General features: G+C 45.5%; 5 protein-coding genes across 7 annotated transcripts in view; 1 reads left to right on the top strand and 4 right to left on the bottom strand.

The window, feature by feature from the left end:
* Window positions 1-3,415, bottom strand: part of LOC128301840 (phospholipid-transporting ATPase VD) — a 37,094-nt gene extending 33,679 nt beyond the window's left edge. For 2 of the 3 annotated variants that reach the window (XM_053038479.1, XM_053038482.1), the window contains exon 1: window positions 3,155-3,415. The gene's annotated coding sequence lies outside the window, so the exon portion shown is untranslated. The remainder of the gene's footprint in view (window positions 1-3,154) is intronic. The other variant, XM_053038480.1, reaches the window with a different exon arrangement.
* A 907-nt stretch (window positions 3,416-4,322) lies between these two features.
* Window positions 4,323-7,933, top strand: LOC128302156 (rab GDP dissociation inhibitor alpha). Its single transcript, XM_053038906.1, has 3 exons — window positions 4,323-5,029; window positions 6,139-6,614; window positions 6,680-7,933. The coding sequence occupies exons 1-3, from the start codon at window positions 4,636-4,638 to the stop codon at window positions 7,139-7,141; spliced, it is 1,332 nt and encodes a 443-aa protein (XP_052894866.1). The 5' UTR covers window positions 4,323-4,635; the 3' UTR covers window positions 7,142-7,933.
* A 3,256-nt stretch (window positions 7,934-11,189) lies between these two features.
* LOC128302697 (uncharacterized protein K02A2.6-like) lies at window positions 11,190-12,229 on the bottom strand. The gene is made up of 2 exons (XM_053039561.1): window positions 11,563-12,229; window positions 11,190-11,302 (listed from the first exon to the last, which is right to left on the bottom strand). Exons 1-2 carry the CDS (start codon window positions 12,227-12,229, stop codon window positions 11,190-11,192), a joined length of 780 nt encoding a protein of 259 aa, XP_052895521.1.
* Window positions 12,230-12,542: 313 nt separating this feature from the next.
* LOC128302696 (uncharacterized) lies at window positions 12,543-14,124 on the bottom strand. Its single transcript, XM_053039560.1, has 3 exons — window positions 13,363-14,124; window positions 12,602-12,895; window positions 12,543-12,551 (listed from the first exon to the last, which is right to left on the bottom strand). The coding sequence occupies exons 1-3, from the start codon at window positions 14,122-14,124 to the stop codon at window positions 12,543-12,545; spliced, it is 1,065 nt and encodes a 354-aa protein (XP_052895520.1).
* A 6,163-nt stretch (window positions 14,125-20,287) lies between these two features.
* The window catches only part of LOC128302695 (uncharacterized), a 149,033-nt gene continuing 143,528 nt past the window's right edge, over window positions 20,288-25,792 (bottom strand). The window contains 6 exon segments of the mRNA XM_053039559.1: window positions 20,288-21,711; window positions 21,796-21,954; window positions 21,994-22,278; window positions 22,351-22,863; window positions 22,943-23,380; window positions 23,467-25,734. Coding sequence (XP_052895519.1) covers window positions 21,470-21,711; window positions 21,796-21,954; window positions 21,994-22,278; window positions 22,351-22,863; window positions 22,943-23,380; window positions 23,467-25,734 — 3,905 coding nt within the window. The 3' untranslated portion in view covers window positions 20,288-21,469.

Raw genomic sequence — 25,792 nt, 5'->3', positions numbered from 1 at the left:
AGTGCATTCCGATCCATGAAAAAAGAAAAAAAACGCAGCAAAAAACTAACAACAATCACGTCCATGTGTGGGTACGCGTGGCCTGGTACCATATGGCTCTAATCGAAGCGCGGCCACTTGAGGCAATGCAAGGTTCCATTACATTAATGGAACTTATTGATAAACGAATTCCGCAAGTTTGCCATTAAAGATCAAACGTGATACTGCATATTTTGTCTACACGGTCTCGAGGAGGTGAAATAAAACAACAAAGACATTATCACCCGATGCTGTCTCCAGATCCTGCTCAAGCCTTGAAAGGGTCCGGTTCGGTTGGTTGGTTTGACTTGACCGGATCGTACCCGTACAAGGTTCAAAAGTTTGCCAGTTTCGCACTGAATAATGTACCCAGCCCGAAAGTTGTCCACCTTGGGCTATGGTGCGGCCTAAATGGCACACACCAGTGCTTAGTTTCCGAGCGCCTGATACGTACGGTTTAAGCGTTCAAGTACGTGGGATGGGGAAAAATAAATGAATCGGTCGGGCTTTTGAGAATTCCCCGCAGCGATAAGTTTGGCTTTAGATTTGATCAGAAGCACGAGCCGCATTTACATATTGTAACTCGCCGTTAAAGTTAGTGTTGGAAATATTCTACCGGGTGGTTCTAGCAAATTATACCAATGCACCAATATTGCTGCGGTGTACTGTTTTCTTGAATGTGCTCCACGCTCTTACAGTGAAACCGGAAAAGTGAGACAAACCGTCACAAGGCAATAGCAACTTACTACTGTAAATAAACACTAAATGAGAACAGTTGTCGCTCGCGGGTGGGACACTGTCAAGAATGTTCAAAGATAACTAGCGAAACCCTTCTCAACAGAAGTAGGTCGTTTTTTAACTCTCGTTGCTGTTAGACCGTTGATGGATGAAACAAGATATCGTGAAACGGTCAAAGAGACGCACGATCGTAAACCGTGAATTGATCTTGCCATTCCTGCCCTTTTAAAGCAGCACACAACCAATGTGGAACACAGCACTGGTTCTGATGATCGTGGCGTTATGATCATGGTTGTGTGCGTTTGCTTACTGTTCGAGAGACTAGCTGACCTAAAGGTCATGGAAATTTGTTTGCCTTTCATATCTTGACAAGACTGTCCGTGCAAACGAGATGTTTGTGACAGTGGTTTTTAGATTGCCAGGCTAAGCCACCGAGGAGCTAATTGAAATTGGGAGCCCCAAATTAAACACTCAATCAAGCATTACTTAAGCAACTTGATCCTGAAGGTCATGATTTAAAAAAAAACACACACACACGTATACGTAATCGGAACTCGTAACCGAAAACAGGTTTAAGAACGAGGGAAGAAAAGTGTAAGACTTTCAGATCGTTATTATCACACTAATCCCTCGGATTCTATGAAAAGTACTAACCTCTTGTTGAATATCATCAATTCTATAGCACATGCTGTGTAATGCATAATTTCACAAGACCATCTTCAGGATTCACATTTCAGAATTCCTTCTAGTAATTTGGTATACAGCGGGGTTGTGCATTCTCGGCTGTGAATGCGTTTTATTCGAATGTAATCGTGTTGTTGGTGACGGCGTAGATGTTGTTGATGGCCTATTGCTTTCTATATCGATTGCCGATTGCTTTTGTATGCGTCGATAGTTTCGAATTTTCGTCTTCTTGAATTTAAACTCTAAAAAATAATACATGGAAAATATTAGTAGTGTGCCTTATTAATCTTTGCAGTGTAAGTGCAGTGTAAATCAAGATTCATCTTTCATAACTATTTGTAGATTCACGAATCCTCAAAGATTCGTATAGCACCGAAGATTCATAAGCCCCCAAATATTTAATTATTATATTTTACCTACTGAAACAAGAATTTCTGTTCATTCAAAGATTCTGTTCAAAGATCCTTTCGCATCCATAAGTCTAGATCTGATTCACTCATCATTAGAAAAGGAATAGGAATGACACTAGAAACCACAAAAACAAACCAACATTAATGTTGTACATTATCGACATTTACAGTGGACACATGAAACGTTAAATTTCTCATTGTTACAGCCAGGTGTAATTAATTTATTGTACAGTACGGTACAACTTACAGCCCATTGCAGCAACATACGAACCAGCACACCGTTTCGAGAGACAGAATGGGTGTGAAATGGAGACTTGCCAGAACGAGGGTCTGGTACGATTCTCTCTATTTGGAAACAATCTCAAGTATATTGCTGTGCAAGATAACGGTTATCTGATAAAACCAGTTCAACTCTAGGAACAGGAACAACATAATGCAATATCACAACTGGTGAAAAAAGGGGCCGCTTCGAGGGTTGCATGACTTTGAAAAAATGCAATACGATCTTTGGAATCGATCTTCAAGTTAAGTTGATCATCTGCCAAAGGATGATCTGTTAGCTGATATTTCATTCACAACTCTTGATTTCACGGGGTAACGTTGGAAGTAGAACAGTAATAGCGATTTTTCTGAAAATTATGATATTTTTATGCATCCATCGAAGGTCCCATTCAAAGCACAAACCATCCTGCCTGATCCTGATATTGTTGCCATGGTGAAGTACATTGCAGTCTGGGTTGCTGTGTGTGGCCTTTGCTGAATAGTTGTAGTCGTGGCGAATGTTATTGTTCTGCCGCTCTAAATCAACTCGCTTTGCTCCTACGCTAGAAATGTGGACGGAGCATTTCTTGTGCGTTGCCGCTACATTCTCTGCACGGTTTTCGAAACACCAGAGGAAGCATCGAAAACCATCATCATGCCAAAGATGAGCAGCCGGAGAAATCGTGGATAACCAACAGGAAGAAAATGATAGAGACGGCGGATCAATGGCGCACGGGTGGTTGAGCGAGCAAGAGACAATCAAAACCGTTCAGCATCCACCAGGCCCATGTGCGTGAATCACAAACGAATACGTATGGAAGTAAACGAACACACACACTCACTCATACGTACGCACATACACATAAACACACACGAAGAAACGCACGGAATTCTTTTCTCTTGTGCTTCTAGCAATTTTTTTTTGCATTGAAGTTGGTGCGCGGTTCCACGGCCTTTGCCTTTCTTTTACGACATTTTCTTCATCATACAACCACCACAAGGATTTGCGAAAGCATGCGAATTGATCACCAAGCAAAACTTACACTTTAAAAACACATAAAATTTTGTATCCCACAGCACCACCTTCACCGTGTGCTCGGATCGGATGAAAAGAGCTGAGAAAGCTAATCCGCAGAATGGCTTACTTTCTTCGTCACTACGATGCTGTTGCCTTGGCAGACATAACGGTTAAAACGGCCACTGCACTCGCGAACGACAAATATCGGATCATTCACGTGTGGATTGCGCCTCTTTACGTTAGAACTGTAACGGAACCTCGTTCACGGGCAAAGGAAAATGAGTAAAAACACAGCAACAAGCACGGTAACAAAGTTAGGTTTGCGGAAAACTTGAAAACGAACTGAATCCCGCAACGCACGACAAACTTAAACTTCCACCTTCCAGTGGAATACCAGCGATATCGTCAACTGTCCTCAAAATATACCTACGCCAGGTTTTATCACGCCGAAAGATTTGACAGTTGATGTTCGCAGAATCGCGGATGAAGGCTTTTGACAGCTTACGTTAACCCTGTGCACGACCACTTAAAACATCCTTCTTGGTAGAGCATGAAATTTATCGATATGCTATTTTTATACAGGTTGATGACTCTATTTGGTTGATTTTAGGAGGAAATATTTTATTTGATATGCAATATAATTCTATTATTTAATAGTAAATATAATATCTTTTGAAAACGGGGAAAATCATACATTTTCATTCCATCAAATCGGCAAACACACCGCTTCTAGCCTATTGAAGTTGTCTTGTTTTTTGTTTACACGCACTTTTCCTAACTGTCTGAGATCTGAGAAATTAACTGACAGCATATGATGATTGCAGCTGACTGATATTATAAGTAGTAGTTTCTCAGCAGCTGCTTGCGATCTCGGTCTATATAGAACCAAACTTTCACTGCTTGACAAAGTAGTTAGAAATTGCGAGGGCATTTGAATGTCTTTGCATACAGTTTTTATTAAACGATCATACTCATGATCATGGTTGAACGAGATGCATGAAATATAGCATCAACAGACTTTTCACAAGACAAGTGGATTGAAAACGTTTTCGGCTTTGGATATTTTTATTTTAAGCACATGTCCATGTCACCTCCTAGTGTGATATGTCAAACAAAGAAATCGTATCATCCGTGTATTTGCATCATCCGTGACTTCATCATCATCATTTTTTCATATCGTGTTTTTTCTACAGTAGCGTAGTGGTCGATTTTTGCAGCCTCTATTTTCTTTGCGGTGTACAGCCGAGTTTCTCGCCGAATAGAGCAGTGTGCACTGCAGGAAATTGTTGTGCATTTGTTGCAAGTGCAGCAACGGTAACGACATTCGCAAAAGCCATCGTTAAGCAGAAGCCACAAACAGAAAGGTGGTGAAGAAGTTTCCAGCAACTCCCGGATCCATCGGCACTCCCCTTGTCGCGTCGAAATCTCGTGTGCGTTGTGCAGTAGACTCCCTTCCTTGTGCGAGCAGTTACATTTCGACCCACTAGGAAAAAAACCACCGTCATCATGGATGAGGAATACGACGCGATCGTGCTCGGAACCGGCCTAAAGGAGTGTATCCTCAGTGGCATGCTGTCCGTGTCGGGCAAGAAAGTGTTGCACATCGACCGCAATAAGTATTATGGTGGTGAATCGGCTTCAATTACGCCCCTCGAGGATTTGTTCTCGCGGTTCGCCGTGGACCTCCCGGAGGGAAAGTATGGTCGCGGTCGGGACTGGAACGTGGATTTGATTCCCAAATTCCTGATGGCCAACGGGCTGCTGGTGAAGCTGCTAATACACACGGGTGTGACCCGCTATTTGGAGTTCAAGTCAGTGGAAGGAAGCTACGTTTACAAAGGTGGCAAAATCTCCAAAGTTCCGGTCGATCAAAAGGAGGCTCTTGCGTCGGATCTGATGGGTACGTAGTATAATGTATGAAGCAGCAGAATAAATTCCTGAAGCAGTGTCTACCTTTGTCCATTGAAGTACAGAGAGGCTCCAACAAAAATTTCGGTACTTTCCAACGATTCGTTCTTTTTCTTTTCTTTTTTTGCACCCAAAATCTCTCTCTTTGGTCGTGTGGGCCTGCTGCTTACTCACATCGACGCATTCACTCATGTTGATTGCACGTAGTGTCGTCTCTCCCTTTTCTGTTGGTGACGTAGTGCCGCCTGCCGTAGTATCTTTCTCTTTCTTTCCCGCTCTCGAGCAAGCCGTGTCTGAATTATATTGTCCATTTTCCAATTGCACAGTAATGGGGGGCCCGCACATACACACACACACGCACACAGAAATGCGCGAAAGCATACGCATGAAAACACGTAATGATGGAGTGTTGTGGCGTGGAAACGCTCGTTGAAGAGTGCGAAAAATGAACCAAAACGAACAGAAGGAAAATGACACGTTGCTCGATGGTTCCAAGTTTTCCTGCTAGAATCAACCCGGGAGGCAGTTCCTCTCTCGTCCGCTGATACGGTATCATGTATGGATGCTGTTGGTGATGATGGTGTTGAGGGCATAGGGCAATTCTTGACATCAAAGCACATACGGCGAGACAAGCAGATAAATGCAATCGTTTGGACAACAGGAAGAAAACATCCATTCATGAATATATCGTTCCAAGAGGAACCGTTGCTAGTTATGTTTCAAAGAGCACACTAGGAAGAGAAAAGACGGACGGTACGAAAGCATGTAGCATTAACTTACTCATTAGTATTTCAATTCCACACACTAAATAGTGTCCATAAGTATTACCAATCGTTTGACAGCTATATTACACCAAACATAACACCGATCGGGCATCGATCAACGGTGAAAGTTTTTATTAGCTACGATTATCAACCACACGTTTTCGTTTTTCGTTTTCACATTGGTATTTAGGAAGAAAAAACAAGCATTGTGTCAAACAGAAAAAAATCGACTTCGATTTAATTTACTAAACTATAATAAATACAAAAAAAGAGCTGCAAGATTGATACGCTAATGCAATGCTTTGGTTTAATAATTATTTTCACGCAATCTTTTCAGGGCTGTTTGAGAAACGACGGTTCCGTAACTTCCTGATCTACGTGCAGGACTTTATCGCGGACGACCCAAAAACATGGAAGGACTTTGACCCATCCACCAAGGACATGCAGGCCTTGTACGAAAAGTTCGGACTGGAGAAGAGCACTCAAGATTTCACCGGTCACGCACTGGCCCTGTACCGTGATGATTCGTATCTTACCGAACCGGCCATCAAAACGATCAATCGCATTAAGCTGTACTCGGACTCGCTGGCACGTTACGGCAAGTCGCCGTATCTGTACCCAATGTACGGTTTGGGAGAACTGCCCCAGGGCTTTGCCCGACTGTCGGCTATATACGGCGGTACGTACATGCTAGATAAACCGATCGATGAAATTGTGTACGACGCCAGCGGAAAAGTAGTTGGCGTACGTTCCGGTGAAGAGGTGGCCAAATGTAAACAGGTCTACTGCGATCCCACCTATGTACCGAACAAGGTAAAGTAACTGTGCGATGTTCAGGCAGCAGTGTTTCTAAGTCTCTTTACGATTTCTTCCGGCAGGTACGCATCTCGGGAAAGGTTATTCGCTGCATTTGCTTGCTTGATCACCCGATCCCGAATACGAAGGATGCCCTTTCGACTCAGATCATCATTCCACAGATGCAGGTCGACCGCAAGTCAGACATTTACGTATCGCTCATCAGCTCGACACATCAGGTATCGGCCAAGGGATGGTTCATTGCCATGGTATCGACCACCGTGGAAACCGCCAATCCTGAAGCGGAGATTAAGCCAGGTCTTGATCTGCTCGGGCCCGTCGCACAAAAGTTCGTGTCCATCACGGATTACTACGAACCGACGGACGAAGGTTTGCAGTCCCAGGTGTTCATCTCGCAGTCGTACGATGCAACCACCCACTTTGAGACCACCTGTCTGGATGTGCTTGACATTTTCAAGCGCGGCACTGGCGAGGACTTTGACTTTTCCAAAATCAAGCAGGAACTTGGTGACGAGGAGCAGTAAACTGGCCTGCGCAACCCTGCAGAAGAATGCCACAGTATGGAAATGGGAAAGGGGAGGAAAGCCAGCAAACAATTAGCTGAGTGTGGAAAGCATAGAACCTTCAGTTGCACTCGCTGAAGAGAAATTAATGATTGGAGCAAAGGTGCAGTGCCGATGGAGGCAACATCTAACCCTATCATTTATCAATCATTATTCCAATTTAGGGCTTTTTTTGTAAACTTTTATTTCTTAATTTGTGCTTCGAACCATCATGAGCAAATGCCGAAATGTACGTACAGCAGCAGCAGCAGCAGCAGCAGCATCGGGATTAGTGAGCAACTGTGGTTCCCAGCTGGATGTAGAAAATGATGAATGATGTGAAGATTATCATTACTTTTACTCGTTTGCGCTCCTCAAACGATTCTAAATGTGTTCTCCATTCTCTACTCCTGTCGCTCCCACACCATTTCGCAATGTTTCTACCACGATTCATATATTCGCACTCTCGGGAAATGAGTAGAATCACAATTAAATTGTTGGTATCTTCTTGAGAAGTAGAAGTATCCGCAGATCCGCGCGTCAAACATCGTGGATAAGTGCATTCTAGGGAACTCGGAATGTTCGGAGTAATGGAAATTACTCTATTATACCTTATCTCTTATTATGAATGATGAATAATCAATAACAAATCAGCCAAAAAAGTATGAAGAAAAAGACATCTGGATTACAATCAGTGTGCGGTAACATTTGTTGCTGGGTAAGGAAACAAGCGATGAATGAAAGAAATGTTGATTAATACACACATCGAATCCCCTATAACTGAGATGAATCGCTGGGGCAAGGATTTAATTTGGTTTATTTGGCACTTTGCTTAGCAAGAGTGAACCGTCTCGGCATGGTTATGATCATCGAATCGTTGCAACATGTTCGGTAGACATTTATGCTATAAGCAGTTATTCGGAATTCCGGAATGCGATTGGCTAGAAAAAAATTAAATTTTCCTATTTTTGTACGGAGTAACACAAAACAAGCGACAAAGGTTCAAATAGTCCTCGAGTTCTGGCGTTATGCTGTAATCGGTCAAAGTCAGAAGATATAGTTGCTTAAGGATCGAATGAAGAAATGACAAACCAGCAGGTGCATGAAAGTATGTGCAAAGAACATCACCTTCGTTACGTTGATGATCGAGTGGAGAAGGACGATTATTCCCAAACCGTTGCTAAAACCTAGTACGATGGAAATGTGTGTGTTGTGTGTGTAACAACGAGTAGCAAAGAATACATGTTATTAGTGAACGAAAGTATAAAGTCACATCATCAAACACATCAAAACACGCAGCACACATGCAAAATGTGCGCGGTATTGTCACAGTAGTGTCGGATAAAAAGATACACAAGCTTTTAAAAGATGTCATTATCAAGCTGTTATCCAACACACTACAATACCGTATGGGATACCGAGATGAACGTAGGTTGATAAACTGCAAATCATAGTTAAAACGCCAATTCCAAAAATAACCAGACAAAACGGCAAAACTGCATTGCTGTACGCATACATGCGAGAAAGGGTATATGCAATAATTACGAAAATTAAATGTGCAAAATCACCCAACCTATACCTTATATGTTAGGCTGCTAAACACTCTCGTTCCAGCTTGTAACTGCATGGCGTGCATTTTTGACAAAAACAAACAAGCAAACAGAACAAAATAAATAAATTGTGTAACACCGATTATTTGATATAACTTTCGCTTGCACACTATACATCAGGGGCAGGCCGGTCAATGTACGGAAAAGTAGCGTATATCAATATAATGCATTGCATTGCACTGCATTCAGTGTTGCACATTTTATTTCCGGAATGCGTTTATGTGATCCGAATATCTTGCAAAGCGAATTTAAATTGTCCAGTCCAATCGTGTAAGACAAAACATTCGCCTGCAGCTCGCTTCGTTTTCCATTCGAAGCGTTTACTCCATTCATCTTGATCTTGTTAGGCATCCCAACGCATAGTTGCGAATAGTGCGACTAAACATTTAAGCATTTAGTTCCGTACAGTATATAGACTTTTGTTCAGGTTCCAACGGGTGTGCTATCAGTATATATTCATTATTATAGTTTTGCAAACGTGAGAATAAAACTATCCATTAATAAAAAACAAAAATACAATACCTACCTAGATGTAGCGTTTTTGTTCTTAATATTTCCAATTATACATAGATTAATAGCTCTGAAGCAGTTTGGCAGCAGCTGATCGAGAAATCTCCTAAGACCAGGCAGTAGCAGTCCTAAAAATACACAATGACTGCTACGCATGTAGGTGCAAAAAATTAATTCGGATATATTTGATTGGATCTACGTATCGGCGATGAGCTAGGAAGGTCTACACAGGTTTAATACTGTTGACATGGTGAAGATCTACGGACTTCAGATACTCGCAGTGAAGGATCAATCCGCTTGGAGGCCCAGGGCGGAAGTATAGTTGGGGCCTCTAATTTTAAAAACGATGAAGGAGGGGGGAGGGGGGACATTGAGGCCCTTGAAATGTGACAAAGTGAAAAGCGCAGTAAGAAGGGGCCTACTCCGCCTACCGTTTGATCCGCCGCTGGACCGCCCCCAATCATCTTCTTCAAATGGTCCGCTAGGGCCATCATCATCTTCGAAAACAATATCGGAACCGGCTATATAACCACCAACACCAGTTACCAGTGTATCTGTGTATCCATTTTTCCGAAGATATAAAGTCTATAAGCTGGTCCTACAATCCAGCTTCGAATAAGTAAAAATCAAGAAAGCCAGAAATGGTATTCCAAGAATCATGAGGTTGTAATATGAAATGGAAAAGAGAGTTCTAATGATTGCAATATGATTTCATTCTATGACAATGCTAGCTATGTCGTAGTACACTGACAGATTGTGTCGGTTATAACATCATTACCGGCTTGCAAACTTGCAAAAATTGTGGCAATCGGAATTCTAAACACAATACTCCTCCACAATACTGTTCCGAAACACGCAGGCAGGTCATTTTCACGGTACAATCGGTGAGAGAAAAGAACACCACTCCACGAGTATCGCAATGGCAATAGCTGGCGAATATTACGGAAGTGAAAACAAGAATGGTTTCTATTCTAGCATCTAACGGTAGGATCATTTACAAACAGATGAAAAAAAAATGGAAATATGAAATATGAAAATCTTTAACTCGAAAATCCCGTTCAAGAAAGAGAATACATGAATAGGTTGAAGTGAAAGGGAATATAAGGGTTCACGGGGCGGCCAGATGGTGTATTGGTAGCGCAGTCGGTTTGTACAAGACAGGACCACGGAAAAATTTCATTTGGACCACCAAACCTCCGTACGCAGCATTGACTATCCCACGGGTAAATAAAGTAAAAAAAATAGAAATGGTAGGCTTCAACATCCTAAAGATGTCGTGCCGATAAAGAAGAAGGAGTTTGAATACACTGCATACTTATCTAGCGTAGCCGTGTAACCGGGCCGATATAGCTAGTCAAATAGAAACAAATGTTTTATATAATCAAGGAAGATATTTTCGTAAATTTTTTAACCTTTTTAATTAGATTTTGTGCTATAGCACAATTTATAAATTAACTCTGCTCTTAATTCGCGGAGTACCTTTGTACCTTTTACTACTTCAAAAATTTTTTGGGGCCCCCGACACGGCGAGGCCCTAGGCGACCGCCTAAACCGCCTAACGTTTGAACCGCCACTTATAAAAACAAACTTAGTTTTATGTTTCGGTCGTGATATTATTTTAATTCGAATTCACAAAGTACACATTACTACATATATTTAATATAACTTATAAAATTAGACTCGCGCGCGCACACCGACCGATCGCACCAAGCGGATTTGCGCCATTCCCTTTTTCGGTGTAGGGCCCATTGACCTGCCGAGCTGATCCTTCACCTATACATCGACACGTTGACAGCTTGACTGTCAACGGCGAGCAACTGGTCTAATCAGCTCGGCCAGGTTGGATCACAACATCTCCCCCTCTTTAATAGAGCCGATACGCGTCGAGCCTACGCGGAAGTCTTCTAAGCCTAGAAGACCGGCGTGGCGAATGAACCGCTGGTTGACTGGTAACCGCGGACGTAGGCTTTTGACGGATTGATGAATCTAAGCGGATTGATGGATCCAGGCGAATTGATGGCTTCTGGCGGTGAGGTTGCGATGTACCCGGTGAATGCGGTAAGGGCACTTCATCAATTGAAGCCCTTCGTTGGTTTGCCGGTGCATTCGCGTTTCGCGGACTCTCGTCTAGAAGGTCCGACGGTAATTGATCACTGGGATGGCTGTCGAGATACGAGCCATCACATACACGCCTGCGAAGCTGGTTCACGTGGCGTCGATGTGTCTGCCGGTTATGCGTCGTGATTTCGTACATCACGTCGCCGATTCGTTTGGAGACCTTACCGGCGATCCATTTCCAGGTATTTCGGTGGAACATTTTGGCGAATACAGGATCTCCTAACCGAAATTGTCTTCCGTTATACGGTTCTTTGGCTTGCGGATGGGCAGGTTCGGTTTGTAACGATGACGGTGGGCGTAGAAACTCCAAAGACGTTCTAATGTTTCGACCGAACATGATGTCAGCCGGCGTACGCCCATCAAGGCCAGGATGCGGTGTCGAGCGATAGGATAAGAGGAAGGTTTCCTGAGCTTCCTCGAGAGGAACGCTATCCGTTCGAATTTTACGTAGGGCGCGCTTGAAGGTATCCACGAATCGTTCGGCCTGTCCGTTAGACTGCGGATGAAACGGTGCCGTGGTAACATGTTCGATGCCGTTGTGGATACAAAAATCGCTGAATGCTTCACTGGTGAATTGAGCCCCGTTATCGCTGATTAGCTTCCGTGGCATACCGAAACGTGCAAAAATATTTCGCAGAATTGAAATGGTAGCCATGGCGGTTGTGGTTGACGTCTTAACGATTTCGGGCCACTTGGATAGTGCGTCAACGACGATAAGAAAGTAGTGACCCTCTATTGGCCCGGCGTAGTCTATATGTACACGCTCCCATGGCTTCGACGGTTTCGGCCAAGACTGCGGCTCGGCGATGGGAGGTGATTTAGCAGCTGCCATGCAGGGTGTACAGCTGGCTACGCGGTCGGCTATATCCCCATCTAATGAAGGCCAATAAATGTAGCTGCGTGCTATCGCCTTCATACGCTGGATTCCCGGATGCCCTGCGTGGAGTTGTTCTAGGCATCGAAGTCGCAGCTTTTCGGGGATGACCACTCTCTCTTTAAAAAGAATGCAGCTTCCTACCGTTGAGAGAGCGTCCTTTCGGTTGTGAAATGCCGATAGCGCTGTTCCGAATGATTCATTGCGCGGCCAGCCCTCGACAACGTATTTGTGCACCTTCCGCAGTAGGGGATCAGTTTGTGTGTGTTGTTCAACGTCTCTGAAATTAAGAGGGAATGAGTCGATTGCTTTTACCACAACAGATCTTACGTCGTTTTCTAGTTCGAGGCTGGCGATGACGTATTCGGTTTCGGGCTTCTTCACAAAGGGTTCGGACCCTATCACGCTGCAGAACGCGTCCATGGGTATGGAACCGAGATCGAAAAGCTCGATCAGATCGGCGCCGAACAGCTTCACGTCGGCTGGAGCAACCCGGACTGTAGCGTTCATTCTTTTGCCAGCGAGCGTGATTTCCGCTTCGAATTCCCCATCGAGCTGTAGTGCATCACCAGATGCGGTCTTTGCGCAGACACTTGCGGCGTTTAACGGCGGCTGACCCAAACACTGCCATAACGCACGACTAATTACGGTTATGTCAGATGCCGTATCTAGCTGTAACCGCACGTCTCTCCCGAAAATCCTTATCGAAATGAACTTTCGCCGTTCGTTCACTCTGCACACGTTTACCATCACGACACGTGTGGCAACCGGATCGCGCTTTCTAAAGGCTCCGTGTCTCCTACTGCGCCTCGACGCGCCGCAGTAACGCGTCGCGGTTTTCGTTGCGGAGACTTTCGCTGTTGCACAGTGGCTCTGTGATGGTGTGAAGGCTTCGTTTGCAAAGATCCTCTATGAACGGCCAGAACTTGGTCACTTGATTTTGCACCAATCATTACGCTGTCCCCTTTTAAATGTTTTATACGCCGACACTCGGCTGCTAGTTCGTCTAGCGTGACATAATTTCTCTCTTCCACTCGCGCGAGAAGCCTTGTGCGGATTTCTGCATCAGTTTCATTCTTCAGCCCACATACTAATATCAAGCACTTGAACTGGTCCTCGTTCATCGATGAAAATTGAAAATCGACGCATGAACGGTTCACGCGGCAAATGAACGCTAGAATATCCTCCGAGCGCGTTTTTGCTAGCTGCATACACTGGTAACGCTTGCTAACGATGGATTCAGCGGATCCAAACAGCGACTTCAGGATACACACTGTTTCCTCGAAAGATACGTCGCGCGGAAGACGGGGCAGGATGTAATTGGAATAGCGAGAGTGTTCCATCGTTCCTAGCTTCCTTAGTAGCAGGCGAACTTTAGCCGCATCGTCGAGTCGGGAGGCGTCCTGCTTAAATAAATCCTCGTAACGGGCATACCATGCTTCAAACGTTACGTTGGATTCGGCCTCGTACCGAAACTCTATTAAGCTGCGCGCCAAGGCTTCCATGATGAGCTCGGGCTGCTGCGGGCTAAGCGGCTGCTGCTGATGCTGGGATTCCGGGTTACGCTGTGTCGTGTGCATTTGCATCATTTGTGCCATCATTTGCTGCTGCTGGGACATTTGTTGTTGCATTAACTGCAACATTTGGTAAAGCGCAGCAGTTTCGGGATTCGGTGCTGATCCCGCTTGTGGAAATGACGGCGTCCCGGGATGCTGCGATGGCGCTGACGGTACGCTCTGCGTTGGCGGAGGAGCGAAGAGATGAGAGGGGCCAAAAGCGCTGGAACGGATCAGTGAAGATCGACGTGTTTCCTCCTCGCTCGCGTCTGATGCACCGTTCTCGTTGGTGCTCATCTTACGCTTTTTAATCGGTGGCCGCGGAATTTTTCACAATGCACGAAACTATTACAAAATTAACATGTTTGTCACAAGCACACACACGCAGTAAAATGTGTCACAAACAGAAAAAGTTCAGGTTTCCCTCGTCGCCACTTTTATGTTTCGGTCGTGATATTATTTTAATTCGAATTCACAAAGTACACGTTACTACATATATTTAATATAACTTATAAAATTAGACTCGCGCGCGCACACCGACCGATCGCACCAAGCGGATTTGCGCCATTCCCTTTTTCGGTGTAGGGCCCATTGACCTGCCGAGCTGATCCTTCACCTATACATCGACACGTTGACAGCTTGACTGTCAACGGCGAGCAACTGGTCTAATCAGCTCGGCCAGGTTGGATCACAACACTTAGCATACGAGTATAGAAAATATACTTATATTATATATATATATATATATATATATATATATATATATATATACCCAACATGCAAAAGACAGCCGGACGGGCTAACATTGTCGATTTACGCAACACAGTTCAAGAGTGCACGTGTTTTTAAGGCGTTTTTACTGCATTATGGTCAGCAATTTTATCTTATATGACTTTAAAAAGATTTTACCTAATTTTGCAAACACGTTTTATTAACATTCAGTCGATTTTTCAACATTTTGCAAGTTTTAGCCCACCTTCGGGGGCACTGCTATTGTTGATGTTGGTACCTTGGGCAGCATATTGGGTGTCACACCGTCATCAAGAAGAAGAAGAAGAAGAAGCTCACGTAAACAACATGAGAGAAGCCGCTGCAGAAGCGAACCAATTTTTTCTGCAATTGTGTGAAATACAGTTGTTTCCATGCAGAAAATAACAGTGAGGAGTCTTCTGCAGCTTCTACCCTTGCGAATAAAGCGTCATTCGCTTCTGTATCACCACCATGTTCGTGCAACTGGTTCCACCGTCATGATCATGCTGCCGGCAGAACCAAAGGAATGAAAGAAATTTATGTCGTATGAATGTGCTTTTTTACTATGCTACAGGTTCATCCTGTACCCGAAGAGGTCCTTAAACACGTAAATGACCCTGTTACATCGCACAACAGCTCCAGTGCCATCTTGCAGTGGTTAAAATGGGTTACAATTTTCTTCAGCGATACCGACCTCTGAATGTGCATGTGATATTCTGCGTCATAAAAGAGACATTATAATCGCACGAATGGTTTGCAAGCAGAGTTCTTGCTACATAATATTTGCTCCTCTAATGTATTTACAATAGTTTACGCTACGATCACACGAAAACAAGATGAGACAAACTCATGACGGTAATGATGATGCTGTTCCACTGGAATCAGTGTCTGAAAATGAATGTTAAATGCAGACTATTTATACCTTCATTCAATTCAGGAAGCACTTTTCGCTGAGGCCGAGGCTTCAACGAAACCAAAATACATACCGACCTTTAACTGCACCATCAATTTGGTGCATCTAGCGCAAATTCATGACGAAGACATACACAGCAGTGCATATTTCGCTTGACTCCATCATGGGGTGCTTTTATAGCCCTATATTAGCCCCCAATTCAACACAGACGTAAAAGACAAATACATAACACATTAGAGATTCAAACACATACAATACGAGTTCGATTCTAAATATAGACAGTAAAATGATTGGGGGATGCATAGAAGAAAAAATGAACTGGTAGGGAATGGTGGGAGAGAGGGGCAAGATGGAACCGAAAATTTTGTTTTTGGCAGCGTTGCCAATTTTTTGGCTACTGCAAATGTCAAAACCTGCCTTAGCCATCGTTATTCGGGCGCCCGACGGTACCAATTTCGGGCGCCCTGTGGGAGCATTTTCGGGCGCCCTTTCGTGTGACGTTTGGAGCTTGGGTATATATATATATTCTGTAATTACTTAATACACATTCTGTATGTGAATAATGTTTTTATATCCCATGAAGAACTAATTAGTTGTACTCGAAACCCGATAATAAGGTCGGAAGAAGTTGCATGTATATAAACCTTTGGCGACATTGAAATATAATCATTCAGAAGTTTACAATCGAAGCAACCAACCATAGCTAATATAAACCTTTAGCAACATTGAAATATAACATTACTATCCAAGCAACCATCTATCCAAGCAGCTTACATGATGGTGTTGAGTGAAGTACCTGAAGGATTCGTGTTGATTCCACGGATTCCCGCTGGATTTGTTTACAAGGGCGTACTTCATCTGAAGGACGCGTATGTAAAGAATTTCAATTGCGCTGCCAGAGATGGTTCACCGGTGCAAGAGCAACTTTTCGTACACGACGCCGACAATGAAGTGGTGGGAACGATAACGTTGATGCGGCAAGTCGTGCATGATGTTGCGATTGAAGATCCCACGACTACTTCCGACTGTTTATTTTCGCAATATTTCAAATGTTGTGAACGTTGCAAGGCCTGCTTGAAGTGGCTGTCAATCGAGTGCTGCTGTCCAAAGTGTGGCGACAAAACTCAAAAGGATGAACCTTTGGCAAAATCAATTCTGCCAACCTGCTTCAACGACCCGTCCGAATTGGGGCCGGCACCCAATGGAAAAACGCCATCTATCTACGGTTTGGACACAATGGAAGTTCCGAATCGTGTCGATGGAAGTTCCCAATCGTGTTGTTCCCAATCGTGTCGATTGTGCCACATTTGCGAAATTCGTTGTATCGATTGCGCATACCAAATGAGCCTGAAGGATGAGTCCAAATCGTCCAGCTCTTTCAGCTCTTTCAGCTGTGTTCCTCATCAGATTATATCTGCAATCGCTCCAACGACCAGACCTGTTACCCGTCGTCCGTGGCGTACCGGTCCCGTCCATCTCACGGTCCCAAACACGACTCCGTTAAACTGGGTTCGACTAAAGGGAAAAGTACGAATGAGATGCAACAGACGAATCTAAATGGAAATGACAACGACGAATCTACCAAACAGCCGACTGCCGATGGCAAAGATCGTGTCAGTGATAGTGTACCCGTTTCGCGGAAAAAAACGGTCGGCTTCCGTACGGATGATCCTGCACAAGGGGATCACAAGCAGAAACCAACGCTTCACCAACGGAAAGACGTAAAATCCAAAGCTCCCGGAGTACGTGGTGGAGTATCGAATCATGGGAAAGGTGACGCCACCTCCAGGGCAGCTACTGGACCGGGTTCGAAAATTGTGACCCAAAAAGGAGGACCCGGAAAGAAGACGAGTGCCGGTGGGCCGGGGCTACGAACACTGGACCGGGTTCGAAAATTGTGACCCAAAAAGGAGGACCCGGGAAGAAGGCGAGTGCCGGTGGGCTGGAGGCTACGAACACTGGACCGGGTGCGAAAATTGTGACCCAAAAAGGAGGACCCGGGAAGAAGACGAGTGCCGGTGGGCTGGAGGCTACGAACACTGGACCGGGTGCGAAAATTGTGACCCAAAAAGGAGGACCCGGGAAGAAGACGAGTGCCGGTGGGCCGGAAGCTACGAACACTAAAGTTCGCATATCGGTCACGAACGCTAAAGGGTCTGGAGCTGCAGCGAAGGGAAGCAAACCTGCTGGAAAGGGCAACAAAAAGTAAACCACACCACAACAGTTAGTGTTTCGTTTTGAAGCCTCGATGCCGTCAGATGGCGATACTGTTCGGGATTTTGGATATTTCTCCAACATGTCCGGCTAATCGCAGCTTTTCTTATACACCTATTTCTTTATACACATATTTCGTTATCTTGTATCGTACCTTTGGAACTAAAAATAGAAATTCGCGTATTCTCGGATAAAAAAATAATATTTTACATCGAATTAGTGAAATGGCAAATATCACACATGTACTTTATTGACCAATCAAGTAAATCTGGAATGTATTAATAAAAGATGAAATGAAAGATACTAAAAACAAAGTACTGCATGACGATTTTTTCATTAAATAATGTAATAGTAGTTGAAAATACGGCATTGCCGTCATAATGGAATTTAAAAAAAAAATAATGTAATAGTTATTTTTCTGCATGGTTCTATTTTTAAGAAGCATTTGTGCTACAGATTACAGCTACAGTAAAGCTAAACACGGCTTTAGATTCGGCACATTCAGTTGCCAGCAGTTTCAGCAATAGTAAATGTGGAGGGGAAAGATAATTTCACGGATAGTGCATAATTTCGTAGTGGAAATTAACTTCTTTTAGCTTCTTTTTATACTTTATGAGTTATTGTTTTGTTATTTGTGTAATGCTAAACTTTACAGTGATTTTTATTCTTTTGTTACATCGTTCCTTATTCGAAATGCTGTAGATTTTCTTTCTTGGTGAACTGAATTTACAAGTCCTATAATAAATTGTCTTTCTCTACATCTTAAAACACTAATCTAACCGTATTAATAGTCTGAACAACAATTTCGTCAAAAATAAATGGCAAACATTTTCCGATGAAAAACTGAACAATTTACACTCTCGCTCACCAAGTTTCTTCGAAAGGATGAGGCAAATTTTGCATAGTGCAAAGTGCAAAGTGGAAAGTTACTACTACACAAATTTTTTGGGGCCCCCGACACGGCGAGGCCCTAGGCGACCGCCTACACCGCCTACCGTTTGATCCGCCGCTGGTGTGTTGTTCCGGAACTGGTCAATACCTGGTATACGTGAAAGAAGGCAAAGGCGCAGTTCATCGCGAACAGTTCATGCGTTCATACGTATGACTGAACATCCGAGTTAGGAGATTGCGAGTGATAAATACTCGCTGCAGGACAGACAATATCGATTATGTCCACCACCAAATACTGGTGCTTGAATGTTTTGTAAAGTTAAGTTAAGATCGAAGAAGTATAACTGAGTGTTGCATGGCGAATATCCCGGAAGAACATCGAGCGAACCAATTCGATGGCAAAGTGCTCCTTGGATGCTGTAGTTGTAAATTCCACCACGTGCAGCTTCTCGAAGTTGGCGCACGTATGATTGTAGCGTACATACAGAAGAGTACAGGTACAGTGGTAACTGGTGTTGGTGGTGATATAGCCGGTTCCGATATTGTATTCGAAGATGGTTATGGCCCTGGCGGACCATTTGAAGAAGATGATTAGGGGCGGCCCAGCGGCGGATCAAACGGTAGGCGGAGTAGGCCCCTTCTTACTGCGCTTTTCGCCTTGTCTCATTTTAAGTCCCCTGTTCCATGTTCCCCTTCCCTCCTGCATCGTTTTAAAAATTGGAGGCCCCAACTACAATTCCGCCCTGGGCCTCCAAGCGGATTGATCCTCCACTGCCACCTAGAGATCGTCGCCGTCTGCTGATACTCTGCTTCCGAGATAGACTCTATCTCGATAAGAGCCCCCGGCAAGCAGGTATTTTGTCTTCGTCGTATTGATCCTCAATCCAATCCTATTGAGGAAACGAAACTACGTCGGTTCGATAAAGTCCTAGCTTCGATCGTAGCGACTGGTTGGAAATAGCTGTTAGGGCAAATGCTTAATTACAGAACACTTACGTTGAAAAGCACAAAAGGGGAGAATGAAACACCATATGTTGATTAGTATTATTGTTTATTATCGCGATTTTTTTCTCTTTTTCCTATTAGTTAAGATTCGTTTCGTTTTTACTATTCGTATTCGTATAGGAGTGCGTTGCAAGTTTCCGTACGGCTGCATCGATAGAAACAAAGACTAATACAAATGAACGGAAACAGGAAGGTACGCTGTGCGAGTATTTTCCTTGCTGTACAAAGCAAGAAAGCGCAGAGTACGGTTTTAGTGCTGATTGGTTTTGGTGGCAGTCTTCTGAGAGAACCTGATTACATTTACACAACTACTTAAGGGTCAAGGTTTATTGTTAAGCACGGCATTTGGAAGTAAGCGGATCTCACATTGTGTGTGAAGTTCTGCTCCGAAAATGTGACTTAGTGCATCGATTGCATTTGATCGGGTCTGAACACTTGCTGGAACCGAACCATTCGGAGCGGCATATAGGTTGGCAATAGACATATCGGTACAATGCGTAGAAGTTGGCAGTAAATTTCATTGTTGGTGATAATTCTAGAAGCGTAGGTGAAACACATATCTCTGCTCGGTTTGTAGTCTGGTTGGTACCGTATTTACAGGAAATATGCAGCAAGCAAGGTCGCTGCTCCTTGCATGTTGTGCACGTCGCCCAAAATCCTTGGTAACCAGTCTTACATACAACCGGTGGAAGAATATGCGTCCTTTTCCACGGTGAAACCCATCTATGGCAGTAAAAGGTAGTGAGTGTTGTTAGGCGGAAAGTTGTTTTTTTTTTTAAATATCATATATCTAGAACAAGAGTTTATCGTCAAGTGTGTTAACATCACTTTTCGCAGCAGTATGTCGCCGTCTCATCAACGCTCCAATGCGCCTTTTCTATAACGCCCGTAGCCACAAAAACTATATTACAACACTACATTCCAAGTGGTTCAAATGTAAAAAAAACATTGACAAAAAAAAAAACAAATTATTATTTCATACTTTCCTAACATGCCGTCGTCAAATCCTCCGCCGATCGTCGTTCATTCGTTCAGTATATATCAAAAGCATACTTTAAAATATCAATAAATTACAGTTAAAACGGAAATGGGCCTCACGAAGCTATCGTTCGTACAACGGCGCAGATGCAATTATACGCGCGGAGTGTGCCGCATGTCCTTGGTGGGTGGCCTAGCAGCTGCGAGACGCAGACGATAGACGCACCGTAAACTTCAGCAAACTTTTGGGACTATGGAAACTAACCCCACGTGACGTTTTAACCTTCATATTAACATTAATAAATAAAGGACTAGTAACGATCGACGGAGGAGATGGTATGGATGTGCTGGAATGCGACCGATCATGGTTCTACTGCCCCTGATCTTTCGCATTCCGTCCTTTACAATGCTAATAAGAATTTGCAACTAAGCTAACTAAATGAACCTAAGGAAGGACACTGATTCTGAGTTCGATAAGATGAGCTTTACGATTATCTCGAACTAATCTTGCTGGGTGGTTTTCGATTGGTCTTACTGCAAGAGAGCATGCTCTGGGTGCTCTTTGAGCAACTATCGTTCCTTTGTTTTGTAGCTCCCTATTTCCGATCGAGTTTAATGCTATTTACAGATTCATCCCTTACTTGTGGCTTCTCGCCGTTTGAGAATGTTTGAGATAGAGGGAAACTCTAACAGGTTCGTCTACAATTGCTGTTCGTTTAATGAATGTTAACAACTACACCTAATCTTGGATTAGTGATCGATGTGCAGCCGTATTATAGTAATTCTTTACAGTTTCTTTGTGTTTCTTTTCGTTTCGGTTAGTCATAATTCGATATTTGTGTTTGTGTTTCGTAGCTTTCGTCTACACTTTCGCTCGTAATTATTACTATTTTATCCCATGAAATCATGATGTGACGGTTCCGATGGTTCGTGGTGCGCAAAGAGTGGGTTGGGGAATTCGGGTGGATGTGGCAATGGTCCTGTTATGGTTGGTCTTCTGCGATAGGCCATCAGCCAGCACGACACGGCAACTGCAACGGCCACCAAGGCTAGCAGAGCCGTAATAACCAGCGCCAGGATAAGTCCAATCATCGAGACACAAATGTCCTCCACTCGCTGTGCCGCCGGTGTGACTGTGACGTAAATAGAGAGCACATGTAAGTATGGTTCGTTCAATGAATGATGAGCATTGTGAACAACATTCCCGCTATACTTACTGTTGTTTGAGTCAAACGATCGTTCTTCACGCTTCTCTAGCGTCAATATCGCATTCGATTGAATCGTAATTTCCTCTCGCAGCGTGCCTTCGACGCCAAGCGAATCATCCGTAGCCAGGGCGGTCTCGTCTGCGGCACGCCGAGTCCGGTTGTACACCACTTCGATCGTGCGCATCATATCGATGCCAAGTGCCTCACGACGCCGACGCCGTTTACCGTACGCATTCGCTCCATGGCAATTGACCGGTTGGCATTTGCCGAAACAGACCCGAATGTTGCACTGGAAGCGGATGTTGTCGCTCGAAGGGAACTTGAACGCGTTAAAGCTCGCCAGCAGGCTGTTTGTTTCCGCGTTGTACTCCCAATCGCCAAATATAGACGGATCGGTAGCGCAACCGTCTTCATCCGTGACGATGTATTCGTTCTCGACACTTTCCTCCATGGTTTTGGCAACGCAACTGCGAGCAAATCCACCATAGATAGCTGTGCAAGGAAAGAAAAACACCGTCCATTAGTACGTGTCGTGAGATTGATGCACATCAAGGCCACACTTACTTGCTGGTTGTACTTCCACCTGCAGTCGCAAGTTGTCTCCGATTTCGGCCGAATTGATTTCCTCACCGTTGAACGCCACTATGCGCATGGCGCAGGTTGGCGGCGGTCCGGTGTTCGCGATCGTTCCGGCCGTCGTCAGCATCTGCACGTTGAACCCAAGCGTGACGTTCTGTTCGCCCGTTTGGTATACACACTTGATGTGGTACGCCTGGGCCTTGTACGTCACTAGTTTCGGGTGCTTCTGAATTACCAGCACAAAGCTGGCGATACCGTTCACGTGTATCAGACCGCAACTGCCGAAGTGTACCTTGAATATTTGGGTGCGAGCTGACGATGTGTCACCGGCCAAATTCACTACTCGGCGACATTCTTCGTCCTTGCTGTGACCTTTCACGTACAGCACCCCGTTGAAGTTCGATTCTGCTAGATCGATAACGACCTGAACACCGTCAGCCTGGCACGTTACTACCATTTCTGGCTGTGGGAAGTCCGTCCTGAAGTTTGTCGTTTGATCTGCAATAGGATAGAAAACGGTGAGTACTGCATACTTCGGAAACTGCGACCAAATTATCAACCACCAAATGCTACTTACTGCAATGTTCCTCTGGATTTCCAGTGTATCCCGTAATGCACTGGCACACCGCCTGGTGGTTCGTCGCATTGCACAGTGCGTTGGTGCCACATACTTTCCTCTGGCATGGATCATCGCATGTCTTCGAATCAAGATTACAGTATCGCCATTCGGCACAGTGCTCATCCCGTTCGCATTCCGGCTTCTCACTGCGAACACACTCACCGCGGCTGGTCAACCGGTAGCCATACTCGATTGGGCAAATACAGCGACCACGCTCGTCGATGATCAGACCACGTTCGAGTGCACAAACGCAGCGTCCCGTCTCGTCCACTTTGAGTCCATCCTCTTCCCGGCATGGTTGGCAATCGTCGTACAGTGACAGCCCGTACCCTGGTGGGCAGACACATTCCCCGTTCGAGTTACGCACGAATCCACGATCCGTTGGACATAACGCCACTGTTTGAAAGTAGAAAAGAGAATCATTTACATTAGCAAAACGATTGAGTTCCCCAAAATAGTTCATCAATAGCGGGAACACTTACTTTTGTCGCATTGTATCGCTGCATTGCCTTGATATCCGGGGAGACATTCGCATATCATGGTGCGCACTGGCAACGTATCCAATACCTTGCAGATCGAGTTCACACCACACGGTTCCGTCACGTTGCACGGGTTGACACATTCGCCCTGTATGCAGGCCGTCTGCGATGGACATTCGCCGTCCGTCATGCAACGATCGTCACGCAGCACACATCCTTGCAATGGATCGGTCTCGAACGGTGGTGGACAGGCACATTCGGGCCGGTGTTGGTACACCTGGCACTGCTCGTTCTGTGCACATACTGCCTGCAGTTCGCACGGATTCTCGCATTTTCCATTGATGCATGCCTTGTCCAGTGGACACTCGGAATCGCGCCGGCAGCCGATCAGCTTGCAGGCCACTTTCGGATTGCCCTCGTAACCCGGCACACACTCGCATACGGCACGATGGTTAACGCCTATGCATTCAGCCTGCGTACCACAGCTTTCCATCGAGCATGCCGGCACGCACTGACGGTTGTAGCACGTGTGCTGTCCTGAACAATCGCTATCCGATCGACACTCAATCTTGATACACTGCGTCTCTGGATCACCGTCATAGCCCTGTGCACAGGAGCAGACCGGCTTGTGGTCCTTGACGCGGCACTCCGCGTTCGGTCCACAGTTGCACGGATCGCGACAGATACTGTTGATGCACGCTGTATCACTAGAACAATCCGAGTCGGATATGCAGCCTGCCTTCACCACTGGTTTGCAGGTGCCGCTACCACTGCTGACGTACCCATCTGGACAGGTACACAACATCGTGCGGACCGGCGAAGAAGGTACCACCTCGCAACGGGCCGGTTGATTACACGGTGTCAGCGCATTGCAAGGCTCCGTGCACTTGTTGTCAATGCAGGCCAAATGTGACGGACAGTCCGTATCGTACTGGCATTCCGGGACGATTTCCGGCCGGCAATCCACGTAAGGATTACCCACCAGCCCGACCGGGCAACGACAGACGACCAGATGATTTTGCGCCCGACATTCCGCTCGTGCCGAGCACGAGTTCTCGTAGATGCATGGATTGACGCATTGCGAGTTGCGACACTGCTTGTCGTCCGGACAGTCGTTGTTGCTACGGCACTCAACCACATTGCACTGCACCAACGGATTGCCTCGGTAACCGCTCAGGCAGCGACATTCAGCGCGATTCGCACGTCCGAAGCATTCGGCTCCAATACCGCACGGGTCATGGTCGAGACAGGGGTTGACGCAGTTTCCGTTAACGCACGCCTTGCTCGTTTCGCACTCCGAATCGACGCGGCAACCAATCGCACGACACGCGATATTTGGATTGCCCTCGTAGCCATCCTCACACGAACACACCGCGCGGTGGTTCTTGATCGAGCAGATCGCATTCGTTCCACAGCTGCAAGGGTCACGGCACTGTCGGTTGATGCATGCCTCCTGTTCCGGACATTCGGAATCCGTCGTGCAAACTCCAACCGGTGTTTGCAGCACGACGCGCTTACATTCCCCAGCGCTATCTGGCACGTGCATGGCCGGACACTCGCAAACCATCGTCCGCACTGGGACGGAGTCCTGCACAGTGCACAGTGCCGACGCAGCACACGGTTTCAGCTCATCGCAAGGATTGACGCAACGGTTTCCGATACACGCCAGACGGCTCGGACAATCTCCATCCACGCGGCACTCTTCACGCTCCACGGCCCGCGGGCGGCAGAACGAGTATGGATTACCTTCCGGCATCCGCTCGGGACACTTGCACTGCGCCAGATGGTTAATCACGAAACATTGTGCGTTCTGGGCGCACGGTGAGTTGGCACACGGATCCACACACTGCTCCCGCTGGCATGCGAGCGTTTGCGGACATTCACCATCATAGTGACACTCCACACGTCTGCAGCGCTCGAAAGGATTGCCCTCCAGCCCCGGCAAACAACGACATGCAGCCCGATGCCGATCACCGTAACATTCCGCGTTCAGTGCGCAAGGATTCTGGTACAGGCAGGGATCGACACACGCCCCGTTCGTGCACTGTTTGTCGTTCGTGCAATCGTTGTCACTCTGGCACTCGAGTTTGAAGCAACCCGTTTGGGCGTTACCGGAATAACCCGGACGACAGCTACACACCGGGTAGTGATCCTTCACAAAGCAATCCGCGTTCTGGCCACAGTTGCATGGATTGGCACAGATTTCATTCACGCACGTTTCGCTTCGCGTACAATCCGAGTTCGATCGACACCGTGGAAGATCTCCAGCAGCTGAAATTGGGCAGAAAGAAGGTTTGTTAGGTTTCATTACGAATGGGACCACCAAAAC

This window comes from Anopheles moucheti, chromosome 3 (genome assembly GCF_943734755.1).
Source record: "Anopheles moucheti chromosome 3, idAnoMoucSN_F20_07, whole genome shotgun sequence".
Classification (NCBI taxonomy): domain Eukaryota; kingdom Metazoa; phylum Arthropoda; class Insecta; order Diptera; family Culicidae; genus Anopheles; species Anopheles moucheti.
This window is presented reverse-complemented; position numbering and strand designations above follow the sequence as displayed.